This window comes from Phycodurus eques, chromosome 17 (assembly GCF_024500275.1).
Source record: "Phycodurus eques isolate BA_2022a chromosome 17, UOR_Pequ_1.1, whole genome shotgun sequence".
Classification (NCBI taxonomy): Eukaryota; Metazoa; Chordata; class Actinopteri; order Syngnathiformes; family Syngnathidae; genus Phycodurus; species Phycodurus eques.
The window spans coordinates 3,970,411-3,984,745 of NC_084541.1; the positions used below are offsets into that span (position 1 = coordinate 3,970,411).

At 49.5% G+C, this 14,335-nt stretch overlaps 1 protein-coding gene across 1 annotated transcript in view; it reads right to left on the reverse strand.

Moving 5' to 3' along the window:
- Nucleotides 1-3,803: 3,803 nt before the first annotated feature.
- Nucleotides 3,804-14,335, reverse strand: part of smfn (small fragment nuclease) — a 70,743-nt gene continuing 60,211 nt past the window's right edge. Inside the window, exons 7-8 of the mRNA XM_061703008.1 lie at nucleotides 4,544-4,633; nucleotides 3,804-4,466 (exon numbers count right to left, since the gene is read on the reverse strand). Coding sequence (XP_061558992.1) covers nucleotides 4,352-4,466; nucleotides 4,544-4,633 — 205 coding nt within the window. The 3' untranslated portion in view covers nucleotides 3,804-4,351. The remainder of the gene's footprint in view (nucleotides 4,467-4,543; nucleotides 4,634-14,335) is intronic.

The following is a 14,335-nucleotide window of genomic DNA, read 5'->3' on the forward strand; positions in this document are numbered from 1 at the left end:
AAGGCTGATTGGAGACAGGTGCTGAAAACAGAGAAGGGAGGGGAGAGAGAGAGAACGGAAAGCGCCATCCCGGCTACAATAATGGAACTGCAGGCAGTATATGACAGTACCCCCCTCTCAACGGACGCCTCCAGGCGTCCTGCCAGGCTTCCCCGGGTGAGCAGCGTATAAGTCGTCCAAAAGGGTATGATCGAGTTAGTTTCCGGGATATCTACAACCGCTCCTCCGGCCCATACCCTTCCCAGTCGAATAGGTACTGGAACCCTAGGCCTCACGTCAAGGATGCTCGACACAGTGAACGCCGGATAGTCGTCAATAATCCGGGGGGGTGGAGGGGATTCGGGCGGAGGGATCAGGGCGCAGGTGGAGACAGGCTTAAGCAACGAGACGTGGAAGGTTGGGTGAATTTTCAAGGACAGTGGAAGCTTTAACCGGACGGAAGTGGGATTGATGATTTTGGTAATCGGGAAAGGACCAATGAAACGGGGAGTGAGTTTACGGGATTCAGTCTGAAGTGAGAGGTCGTGAGAAGAAAGCCAGACAGATTGGCCCACCTTGTATTCGGGCGTCAGGGAGCGATGACAGTCTGCGAGCTGTTTGTTGCGTGCGGCGGACCGGGTCAATGCCCCACGGAAGTCATTCCATACAGCCTGGATCTGATGGAGATGATCCTTGACTGCGGGGACTGCCACTGCCTGCTCCTGCTCCTTGCACAATAGCGGTTGGTAACCATAGCAGGCCATGAATGGGGACATACTGGTAGTGGAACTGGTGAGGGAGTTGTGGGCGTACTCAATCCATGGGAGGAGTGAGCTCATCGGGGATGCGTGCGGCAACACAACGGAGGGCTGATTCCAGGGATTGGTTCGCCCGCTCCGTCTGGCCATTGGTCTGCGGATGATATCCCGATGACAAGCTGGCTGTTGCGCCCACCGCTTTACAGAATTCCTTCCACACCAGGGATGAGAACTGAGGACCTCTGTCAGAGACAATATCGATGGGAATACCGTGGAGTCTGAAGACATGCTGGACAAGGAGGTCAGTAGTTTCGAAGGCGGATGGTAGCTTGGGGAGAGGTATGTAATGGACAGATTTGGAAAAATGATCGACAATGGTGAGAATGACAGAGTTACCTTCAGAAGGAGGTAGACCGGTAACGAAGTCCAGAGCAATATGGGACCAAGGGCGGCTAGGGATAGGCAATGAACGCAGCAGCCCAGCTGGGGGAAGGTGTGAAGACTTCCCTCGGGCACAGACGGAGCAGGCTTGGACGAACTCCCAGGTGTCTTGAACAAGGCTGGGCCACCAGAGATTCTACCGGATGAACTGAATGGTGCGGGTGATGCCAGGATGACAGGTGAGTTTGGAGTTATGAGCCCACTGAAGAACGTCAGAGTGTGCAGAATCTGGTACGACCAGGCGGTTTGGAGGCCCAGTCTTGGGATCCGGGTGAGTTTTTTGGGCCTCCTTAACCACCAGTTTGATTTGCCAAGTGGCAGAACCAATGAAGCACGAGGAAGGAAGAATGGGTTCCGGTTTGTCAGGGCTGGTGGGGGGTGAGTAAAGTCGAGACAGGGCATCAGGTTTGCCGTTTTTGGAGCCAGGACGGAGGGAGAGATTGAAATTAAACCTGCTCAAGAAGAGAGCCCAGCGAGCTTGTCGGGGGTTAAGGTGTTTGGCGGGACGGACGTAAGCGAGATTCTTGTGGTCTGTCCAAATGATAAATGGTTGTTCAGTCCCCTCCAACCAGTGCCTCCACTCTTCCAAGGCCCATATAATCGCCAGTAGTTCTCGGTTGCCGACAGCATAGTTCCTCTCGGCAGGGGACAGATGACAGGGAAAAAAAGGCACAGGGGTGCAGTTTCTGGGTCGTGGGGTCCCTCTGCGAGAGGACAGCCCCTCCCACTGTGTCCGAGGCGTCAACCTCGACCACGAACTGGAGGGAGGGGTCGGGGTGGCGGAGAATGGGTGCACTGGTGAACAGGGTCTTGAGTCGGTTGAATGCTTGGGATGCTGCCGGGGTCCAACGAAAGAGGGAGCTGGCAGATGTGAGGCTAGTGAGGGGGATAGCGACCTTGCTGTAATCACGGATAAACCGATGGTAGAAATTGGTGAAACCAAGGAAACGTTGTAGTTCTTTACGGGTGGTGGGGGTGGGCCAGTTAACAACTGCTTGGATCTTAGCAGGGTCGGGTTGTAGTTGACCTTTGGAGATGACGTAGCCCAGGAAGTGTACGGAGGAGAGATGGAATTCGCACATTTCAGGTTTAACATATAGCCGGTTTTCAAAGAGACGCTGAATGACTTGGCGTACATGGAGGCGGTGTTCTTCGGGGGAGCGGGAGAAAATGAGGATGTCATCAAGTTATACAAATATGAACGGGTTGAGCATGTCACAGAGGACGTCAGTAATGTCTGGAAAACTGCAGAGGCGTTGGTTAAACCGAATGGCATGACCAGATACTCAGTGTCCGAGAGGGGTATTGAAGGGGGTCTTCCTTTCGTCCCCCTCTTGGATACGGATGAGGTGGTAGGCGTTTCATAGATCCAATTTGGTGAATACCTGGGCGTCACAGAGCGGTTCAAACGAGGGGTCGATGAGGGGAAGCGGAGATTTATTCTTCACGGTGATATCATTGAGACCACGGAAGTCAATACATGGGCGGAGAGTGGTGTCTTTCTTTGCAACAAAAAAGAAGCCGGCCCCAACTGGAGAAGAGGAAGTTCGAATGAGTCCGGAAGCCAGAGAGTCATGGATATAGTCCTCCATAGCCCTCTTCTCAGGTCGGGAAAGGTTGTAGAGATGGCTGGAGGGAAGAGGGTCCCCCGGCAGCAGATTAATAGCACAGTCATATGGGCGGTGGGGGGGTAGAGAAATGGCCAGGTCTTTACGAAATACCGGAGAGAGATCATCATATTCTCCAGGGACTCCGGAGAGGTCAACGAGCATGGAAGAGGTTGGTGGTGTACCAGAAGGACGTATAGCTGAGAGCAGGCAGTGTGAGTGGCAGTGAGGGCTCCATCCGGTGATGGCTAAGTGTGTCCAGTTTATGGTGGGGCTATGTCTTTTAAGACAGGGAATTCCAAGGAGTAATGGGGTATCAGGAGAAGGGATAACAAAAAGGGAAATGTTTTCGCGGTGATTTCCTGAAATAAGCTAGGTGAATGGGTAACAGTGGAGATGATACGGCCATCCAGAGCTGTGACCTTCTTCGGAGATGGAAGCAGTTGGAGAGGAATTTGGAGTTGGTGAATTATGGCTTCATGAAGGAAATTGTCATCGTCACTGGAATCAATCAGGGCAGTGATGGGGGTGTTAAGAGCCGAAACTATAATGCAAGCGGGAACGGTCATGCGAGAAGGAGAGCTTGAGGGGATGGAGGTTTGGCTCATCATGACGCTCTCAGGTTGCGGTGAGCCTGGTCTTTTGGCCGGAGGGGACAAGAGGAAATAAAGTGACTGGTTTGACCGCAGTAGATACACAGCCGCTGGACGATACAACGCTGACGCTCCTGTGGATCTAACCGTGACTTAGCAACTTGCATGGGCTCTTCAGTGGTTACGGGCGTGACGGAAAGGCGGAAGACTGTGCGGGAGGCGTTTGTGAAGCTGACTGCGCAGCGCTCGGAGTGGGAGGGTTTTTGCGCAAGCAAACCCCCCTCTCTCGTATACGCTCTCGCAGTCTGTTATCCAGACGGATGGAAAGGCCGATAAGATCCTCGAGAGAGGAGGGCTCGTCCCGGACTGCTTGCTCATCCTTGAGCTGCTTGGAAAGGCCATTGGAAAAAGTGCCGCGTCATCCCACCCACATTCACCCGCTAATATCTGGAAGTCTACGGAATATTCCGCTGCAGAATTAGCGCCCTGCGTGAGCGTGAAGAGACGACGGATGGCTTCTTTGTCCTGAACGGGGTGATCGAACACTTTACGAAGTTCATCGGATAAGGAATTGAATGAGTGGAGTACCAGTTGAAGATTGAAAACGAGTGAGCAATTGAGTAGAAACTGGCTACATGCACCTAGGAGTAGGGCTCGGGCGGCGGAACATGAGGTTCTTTATACGTTAGGCATTGTGGTGCTGAGGCTGCGGGCTTGGAAGGCGTACTTACAGGTGAAGGGTTAGCTAGCATCGTCGAAGAAAGGAGGGATACCTGTTGTGTGAGGGAGTGTAGGGATTCTGTGAGTTCTTGGAGAGTCTATTCTTGTTTTCCTATGTGGGCTCATTGGAGAGTGAGTGCGTTCATCAGTGCCTCCGGAGTTGATGGGTCCATAATGGCCTAAGTATTCTGACACGAATAGAGAGTGGCTGGATCCAAGAGCAGTCGGAGGCAGATGTCAAAGGATGAATAGTTTATTGATGAAAGGCAATGGCGGTGGTCCTAGGTGGTTTGTTAGGCGGCGGTGTGGACAGGTGGCAGGCTTGGCGGCAGGAATTACGTGGATCAGGAACACGGGGGGGAAACACACTGGAACAAGGAGACACAGGAGTCAAAAAGGGAACGAGGAATAGGGTGACTTACGGGAGGTAAATGGGTCGTGGTACCACTGAAAGTAACTGCAATACTTTGGCGAGGATTTCCTGGAACAGGCAGGTTTATATACTGGTGGTGATAAGGCTGATTGGAGACAGGTGCTGAAAACAGAAAAGGGAGGGGAGAGAGAGCGAGAACGCAAAGTGCCCTCCCGGCTACAATAATGGAAATGCAGGCAGTATATGACAGGTTAATTCCATTGATATAAATATATAAATAGGCACCCAAAGTGTTAACAGTTTTGTCTGAAACAATGTTTGTTGATCAAAGCAAAATTATTTATATAGCACCTGTTTCCATTAATAATGTAACACCAAGTGCTTTACAGCAATTAAAATGACAAAAAAACTTTTAAGGTATTTGAGAGATAAGACCAGGCGGCACAGTTGCCGACTGGTTAGCACTTCCGCCTCACAGTTCTGAGGACCGGGGTTCAAATCCCGGCCCCGCCTGTGTGGAGTTTGCATATTCTCCCTGCGTGGGTTTTCTCCGGGTACTCCGGTTTCCTCCCACATCCCAAAAACATGCATGCATCCATCCATCCAGCCGCTTATCCACACTAGGGTCGCGGGAGTGCTGGAGCCTATCCCAACTATCTTCGGGCAGGGGGGGGGGGGGGGGTATACCCTGAACTGGTTGCCAGCCAATCGCAGGGCACACATAAACAAACAACCATTCGCACTCACATTCACTCCACACAGCCGGGGCCAGGAATTGAACCCCTGTCCTCAGAACTGTGAGGCAGACGCTCTAACCAGTCGTCCATCGTGGCAAAAACATGCAGAGTAGGTTAATTGAAGACCCTAAATTGCCCATAGGTGTGAATGTGAGTGTGAACGGTTGTTATTTATATGTGCCCTGCGATTGGCTGGCGACCAGTTCAGGGTGTACCCCACCTCTCGCCCAGAGATAGCTGGGATAGGCTCCAGCACGCCCGCGACCCGAGTGAGGATAAGCGGAATGGAAGACGAATGAAGGAATGAGATAAAACTGTCTGACTGACAAGACGTTTGTTCAATTTATGGACCAGAGTGACTTGGTGTGAGTGACTGTGTGGTCTGGACTGTGTGGTCTGGACGCCCAGACTTCCCTCTCCCCAGCCAATTCATCCAGCTCTTCCGGGGGGATCCCGAGGCGTTCCCGGGCCAGCCGAAGGACGTAGTCTCTCCAGCGTGTCCTGGGTCGTCCCCGGGGTCTCCTCCCAGTGGGACGTGCCCGGAACACCTCACCAGGGAGGCGTCCGGGAGGCATCCGAATCAGATGCCCCAGCCACCTCATCTGGCTCCTCTCAATGCGGAGGAGCAGCGGCTCTACTCTGAGATCCTCCCTGATGACCGAGCTTCTCACCCTATCTCTAAGGGAGAGCCCGGACACCCTGCGGAGGAAACTCATTTCGGGCGCTTGTATCCGGGATCTCGTTCTTTCGGTCACGACCCACAGCTCATGAACATAGGTGAGGGTAGGAACGAAGATCGACCGGTAAATTGAGAGCTTCGCCTTTCGGCTTAGCTCCTTCTTTACCACAACGGACCGATACAAGGTCCGCATCACTGCAGACGCTGCACCGATCCTGCCTGTCGATCTCCCGTTCCATTCTTCCCTCACTCGTGAACAAGACCCCGAGATACTTGAACTCCTCCACTTGGGGCAGGATCTCATCCCCGACCTGGAGAGGGCATGCCACCCTTTTCCGACTGAGGACCATGGTCACAGATTTGGAGGTGCTGATTCTCATCCCAGCCGCTTCACACTCGGACCCCCTCTACGCCTTGGCTGCGCCTAGAAATTCTGTCCATAAAAGTTATGAACAGAATCGGCGACAAAGGGCAGCCTTGGCGGAGTCCAACCCTCACCGGGAACAAGTCCAACTTACTGCCGGATATGCGGACCAAACTCTGACTCCGGTCGTACAGGGACCGAACAGCCCGTATCAGGGGGTTCGGTACCCCATACTCCTGAAGCACCCTCCACAGGACTCCCCGAGGGACACGGTCGAACACTTTCTCCAAGTCCACAAAACACATGTAGACTGGTTGGGCGAACTCCCATGCACCCTCGAGGACCCTGCCGAGGGTGTAGAGCTGGTCCACTGTTCCACAGCCAGGACGAAAACCACACTGCTCCTCCTGAATCTGAGATTCGACTTCCCGACGGACCCTCCTCTCCAGCACCCCTGAACAGACCTTACCAGGGAGGCTGAGCAGTGTGATCCCCCTGTAGTTGGAACACACCCTCCGGTCCCCCTTCTTAAAAAGGGGGAGCACCACCACAGTCTGCCAATCCAGAGGCACTGTCCCCGATGTCCACACGATGTTGCAGAGGCGTGTCAACCAGGACAGCCCCACAACATCCAGAGCCTTTAGGAACTCCGGGCGAATCTCATCCACCCCCGGGACCCTGCCACCGAGGAGCTTTTTAACTACCTCAGTGACCTCAAACCCAGAGATAGGAGAGCCAGCCTCAGAGAACCCACACTCTGCTGAAGCTATATAGACTAAACGGTGAACAGTTGTCATTAGGTAAACATGGTATGATGTGGTCCCAATATATATATATATATATATATATATATATATATTACAAATTACAAAACTTGTAGACAATAGAATGTTTATGGTTGAAAAAGGCACACAGGGGCCTTACTGAAATTCTTAGCTGAATGGTGGTCTGAAAAATTACATGGCATCCCTTGGACAAAGAAATGCTGAGGCAGATTTTATCCAACGGAAGAAAGTCCTTCGATTGTCAGACTACTCAAAACCCTTCAGTCGTTGTTTGCATAACCTCGTGTTGACACAGACACAGTTTTTTTGGGGAAAGGAAAAGTACCCAGCTCGAGCTTTTATTCCATCCACATTTACATTTAGTAATGTTTTGATTATCAGTCTCAAAGATAGTGATAATATACAAATAATTATATTAGTATAATGCTGATAATGGATAATGGGTTGGACGATAGTGACGCTATCATGATAATGTATATAATGAAATAATGATCAATGCGTTTACAAACTACTGTCTAGATGTGGTAGACATGTTAAAGTAAGAATTGAAGTAAGTTGTGGTAGCACAACTGACCGAAATTATTTTCAGAGTTGTCTTAAAATTCTTGGAAAACATTTCTCTGACAGCAGCTTTCTGACAGATTTCAATTTGACCTTAGAAAACATGATAGCTACCACCTGCAAATAAATGCTGGAAAGTCAATTAAATTAGGTCAAGTATATATGAGGATGCATGTGCCCCTATCCATTTTTGAGATTTTTTTTTGCAGATACTCCATTTGACTGGATCCAGGTCTGCCGATGGACACACGAATCATTCAGGTATTGCACATTGACTAATCAATTTCAGGAAATAAGTCCAATCAGCACTCCCAAGGCTGGCCGACAGACCCATGCATGACATCAAACCCCGGTGACTTTGTGCTGATTAAGAACTTCCGGCAGAATATGTGGAGACATCAGCGCTGGCTGGGGTCTTTCCAAGTCCTCCTCGTAACCAACACTGCAGTGAAAGTCGCTGAAAGAGCTAAGTGGTTTCACGCGACGCACTGCAAGAAGGTCCCAGCACCTCCTATGGTCTCGACTCCTCCACTTCCCTCTCCTTCCATGATGGATGACCGTAAAGATCGGCCTAATAAGGCTAAGTAATCACCTCTAAGAAAGAGGATTCACTGTTAGCATACACGTTTAGCTACAATCAGTGCTAGTAACTGATTGCACATTGATAGGTCATAGAGGAGCAGAAGATAGGTCACAAAACTGAGCAACGACCAATCATTTGTCTGAACTGACGCACACGCACACACGCTCGCACTTGTGTAACTCGGCAGAAGAAAATATGACAATGACATCTCCCAGGGGTCTCCTTGGTGGTTTGGTATTAATTGCCATAGTTATTGTGATTAAAATCTGCATTGATGCGCTCACTTTGACAGTTGACAAAATTTTGTACCTGATGAGACGTGACAACTATGGCGAGCTTCTTTGGTTACATACGATTGCCACAACGTCTGCTAATTTCACTTTCTACAGCATAAATGTTTGGTTCCTGTATGTGGCACACTCCTAAAATCGTTCTGCTATTTTTGTTCTTTCATGCGGCATGCTTCTGCAAACCCACATGTAGTGCCTTCCCCACATCCCAATCCGTCAGCACTCCTTCCTCATACTTCGGTTTCTTTTGTCAGTCCACAATAACTTAATGAAACGATCCTTGCTGAAACAGGTTGTCCTCTCCCCTACGTCAATGTGACCAATCATTTTTATTGTTTTGAACCCACTAATGATTCGGGTATAGTGCCTTTGTTTGGCCCAGTTCACATTCGCCCCAGAGTGAAGTTCCGCTATTTTGCTATGAACAAGACCCTATTTGGGCAACGTGTGTATGTTGGGAAGGTACCAAAATCTGTATCTGTACCATGAACAACCTTTGTCTCCAACTCCTCTCTGAACAATTCCCAAACTCTTTTTGGTACTACATGTCATCCCTATATGTCTGCACCTGACCGGGGCACGTTGCCTATTGAAGGCGTGTACAGGCTTTGTGGACACAGTGTTGACACTAGACTCATTCCCGATTAGTCAGGTCGATGTGTCCCTATTGCTTTGACAGACCACTCATACATTATATTTGCCACACCCCGTTCCCGTCGTTGCAGACAGGCCCAATTTAAAGAACATGATTCAGTATGGGGCACAGATGTCTCCACCGATCACAAGGTTTGGAGTACAGGTACCAAGGTATCATACTCACTATTTCTCCAAAATGGGGTGGGCAAATTAATGTTACGATATGAAACTCAAAGTTATCGTTTTTCTAGTTTTCATAACACTACCTTGACCATTTTTCAGATTTCACATGTGGAAATTAATGCAATTTGTGAAGTAGCCCTCCAAAACCGCATAACACTTGATTTACTATTGGCTTCTCAGGACGGTGTTTGTACTCTTTTGAACCAAACCTGTTGCACAGACATTCCTGACAATGCTGGTGATACAGGCGTCATAGCCAGTGGCATTAAAAACCTCACTATACTTCGCGGTGTTGTTGCCCACAGGGAGGTGCTTGATTCGAGCTGGTTCACTGGACCTGGAAGGCAGGCTTGGCTGTATCGCTTTACCAAGATGGCGTCTACCCGTGTGGACGCCTCGGTTACGCGCTCTCGAGTATTGTTTTTGTGTTTTTCCGTGAGTCTTTGGAGAAATTACACGACTCACTTACACAAGGGGAGACTTGCTAACCATCAAGGAGGCTACTCCGGACTTTCTTTCACCAACTTTCGCAAATCCCCTCAGTTCCCCCCCCCCCGAGTTACTCACCGGAGCAGCGACCACGGTCTTTAGCGCATGGAGACGGAGGCAGCGCCACAGAGGGAAGAGAGCCGGCATCCAGGTGGAGCTCCGCAAGAGAGGATACAGATTGGCGTTACCATCCACCTCGCGAATCTACGCTCCCTACCCAACAAAATGGACGAGCTTCATCTTCTGATAAAGACTTTGGACGTTCCGCCGCCATGTGCTGTACGGAGACTTGGCTTTGTGAGGCTGTACCCGATGGCGCCGTCATGCTTCCCGGCTTCCATCTTCACCGGGCAGACCGCGACATGGAATCATTGGGGAAAACAAAAGGCGGTGGGATATGCTTCTATATCAACGAAAACTGGTGTACGGACGTCACGGAGCTCAGCACACACTGCAGCCCGCATTTAGAGTCTCTGTTTTTGAACTGTAAGACATTCTACTCGCCTCGTGAGTTCACATCATTCATTCTCACTGGTGTCTAGATTCCGCCTCAAGCTAACACGAACGCCGCACTGCTAATGCTTGCTGAACAAGTAAATTAAATTGAAAAAAAACACCCGGACTCACCCCTCATTATTCTCGGGGACTTTAACAAAGCTAAACTCAACCACAAACTCCTTAAATACAAGCAGCACATCGACTGTCCTACCAGGGAAAATAACATTTTAGACCACTGCTATACTATGCGAAATAACGCATTCCGTACCAAACCTCGTGCAGCACTGGGCTCGTCTGATGACTGCTTAATTCACTTCATACCGACATACAGGCAAGAACTTCAATGTGTGAAGCCTACAGTGAAAACAGTGAAAAAGTGGACCAATGAAGCAAAGATAGAACTTCAAAGCTGTTCAGACTGCACAGACTGGAGTGTCTTAGAAAATTCATCTGGCAGCCTGGATGAATATACGGACACTGTCACATCCTATATTAGTTTCTGTGAAGATGAGTGTGTACCAACAAAGTAATTTCGCACATTCACTAAAAACAAGCCGTGGTTCACTGCCAAACTTAAGCAACTTCGCCAACCTAAGAAAGGGGCCCTGTATAATCGAGCTAGAAACCAGCTGACTAAAGATATTAACACTGCAAAGAGAAACTACGCAAGAAAGTTGGAAAAACAGTTTAGCGCTTAACGACTAAATCAGTCTGGCATGCATTCCAATCGCTGACCAATTACAAGCGACGATCCCCCCAAGCTTAGAACAATAGCACACTAGGCAACGACTTGAATACCTTCTACTGCAGATTTGAAAAGGACACACCCCACACGCACCCGGCCGCACCACCGACCACAATCGCACCTCTGACTTCTCCGTTAACCATCCACGAACAGGATTTGAGACGCATCTTCAAACAACAAAAGATTAACAAAGCGGCAGGCCCAGACCATGTGTCCCCATCCTGCCTCAAAGTCTGCGCAGACCAGCTCGCTCCAGTCTTCACACAGCTCTTCAATAGATCTCTGGAACTGTGCGAAGTACCATCCTGTTTCAAACACTCCACCATCATTCCAGTCCTCAAGAAACCTACAATCTCTGGTCTAAATGACTACAGGCCAGTCGCCTTGACATTTGTGGCCATGAAGTCCTTTGAACGTCTCGTGCTGGACCACCTCAAGAGCGTCACAGGTCCCCCGCTGGACCCCCTGCAGTTTGCCTACCGAGCGAACAGGTCTGCGGCTGATGCAGTCAACATGGGACTGCACTTCATCCTAGAACACCTCAACACCACTGTCATCGGCCTCATCAAAGACGGCGACGAGTCTGCATATCGACAGGAAATGGAGCGGCTGGAGCTGTGCTGCGGCTGACACAACCTGGAGCAGACCACGCTCAAGACTGTAGAGATGATTGTGGACTTCAGGATGCATCCTTCGCCACAGCTGCCCCTCAGACTGTCCAGCTGCCTTGTGTCAACCGTCAAGACCTTCAGGTTCCTGGGAACTACAGTCTCTCAGGACCTGAAGTGGGCGATCAACATCAACTCCGTCCTCAAAAAGGCCCAGCAGAGGATGTACTTCCTGTGGCTTCTGAGAAAGGACGGCCTGCCACAGTGTGCTGCTGAGGCAGTTCTACACAGTGCTCATCAAATCAGTCCTGTGTTCTTCCATCACAGTCTGGTGTGGTGCTGCTACACAAAAGGACAAACCCCGACTGCAACGGACAATAAAAACTGCTGAAAAGATTGTCGGTACCCCCCTACCGACCCTTGAGGACTTGCACGCTGCCAGAACCAAGACAAGAGCGTGCAAAATCCTCTCGGACCATCCACATCCCGGTCACCAGCTCTTCCAGCTCCTTCCCTCAGATAGTCGCTACCGATCAATGCAAGCTAGAACTAGCAGACATTCCAACAGCTTCTTCCCTCTTGCAATCAACTTCTGAAACAGTTAACCTACAATTCCATTGCAACATGCTGCCAACTTTTTTGTCTTGAGTTTATTGTCACATTTCTGTCGGGCCAATTATACATACTCGTGCACTCACTGTAGTAGTCTCGCTACGCTGCACTATTTGCATATCTGTTGTTGAGCAATACTGGCCACTCATGCCAGAGTAGCATCTGCCCCACTTGCACATTGACTGAGGAGTATCTGCAAAATTTGCACAATCAACATTGTCCCAGATTATCACGCTACTAGTCACTTTAAACTCCATAAACTCCTTGAAGTTGGTCGCTTGTAATTGGTTAGCGATTGTAATGATGCCAGACCGATTTAGACTCGTTCGCGGTAAACCGTTTTCCTAACTTTACTTCATAATTTCTCTTTGCGATGTTAATTTCTTTAGTCAGCTGGTTTCTAGCGCGATTATACAGGGCCCTATCCCCACTTCGATATGCATCCTTTTAGCCTGGTGAAGTTGCTTAAGTTTGGCAGTGAACCACGGCTTGTAACAACAAGAACGTGCGAAATTACTTTGTTGTTCCACGCACCTCTTCACAGAAACTGATATTGGATGTGAGAGTGTCCGTATAGTTATCTAGGCTGCCTGCAGAATTTTCAAAGACACTCCAGTCTGTGCAGTCTAAACAGCTTTGAAGTTCTAGCTTTGCTTTGTTGGTCCACTCTTTCACTGCTTTCATCGTAGGCTTTGCGTATTTAAGTTTATGCCTGTATGTTGGTATTAAGTGAATTAAGCAGTGATCAGATGAGCCCAGAGCTGCACGAGGTATGGCACTGTATGCGTTATTTCGCGAAGCATAGCAGTGGTCTAAAATTTTACTTTCCCCGGAAGGACAGTGGATGTGTTGCTTGTATTTAGGGAGTTCGTGGTTGAGTTTAGCTTTGTTACAGTCCCCAAGAATAATGAGGGGTGAATCTAGGTGTTTTTTTTTTGCAACTTTGTTTATTTGTTCAGCGAGCGTTAGCAGTGCAGCATTCGTGTTAGCTTGAGGAGGAATGTAAACACCGGCGAGAATGAAAGATGCGAACAAGTAGAAAGGCTAGTAGAAAGGCTTACAGTTAAAAAACGGTGACTCTAAATCCGGGCTGCAGTGTGTGTTGAGCTCCGTGACGTCGGTACACCATTTTTCATTGCTATAGAAGCATATCGCGCCACCGTTTGTTTTTCCCGATAACTCCGTGACGCGGTCTGTAGTTGAAAGCCCAGAAGCATTACGGCGCCATCGGGGACGCGTTCACAAAGCCATGTCTCCGTAAAGCACAGGGCGGCGAAACGTCCGAAGTCTTTACTGGTCTTTATCAGAAGAAGAAGCTCATCCATTTTGTTGGGTAGGGAGCGTAAATTCGCGAGGTGGATCGACGGCAATGTCAATCTGTATTGTCTCTTGCGGGGCTTCACTTTGGATGCCGGCGTGCTTCACGTAACCGAGGCGACCACATGGGTAGGCGGCATCTTTTAATTGAGTAATCTCTGCATAAGCGTCGTGTAGCAGTTTTTGTTGATCTCCGGAGGTTAGTTCGCTAGAGATAGGGGTGTAGCGGACATGCAACGCAAAAGATGCCACCTGGCACCCCAGCCTCGCACTACCGCTGCTCCCCGTAGACTGTAACTCCAGAGTCACACGCAGACTCTAAACGGATTAACACAAAAGACTATCTTCAACAAGACACAGACATTTGCTTTGCCATGCCGACGCTAAGTGAATCATGTCTGCCCGGGACTTCAAAGGGGAGACCTACGGATGCTGGGTTCGCCCCCGAACGCTAAATTAATTAACTCCCCACCAGTCGAAGGATTTGACCTGCAGCGACGCCGCCACCCTGCTGAGAGCTGCTACTTGGGAGTTGGAACAGGCAACAGCGACACCCACGGCGACGGAACGACACTACAGGCAGGGGTTCATAAGACAGTCTGTGACTCGACTGGGAGTTAATATTTTAATAAATTTACATGAACGCCACTAGTGACTGTATTGCTCCAAACTTGAATGTGTAACGTCAAATCTGTTGTTAACTGAACCAGATGGAATGTCTCACCCCACGCCACAAATGTCACATGAAAATAGTAATGTTCTCCACACCACATAACA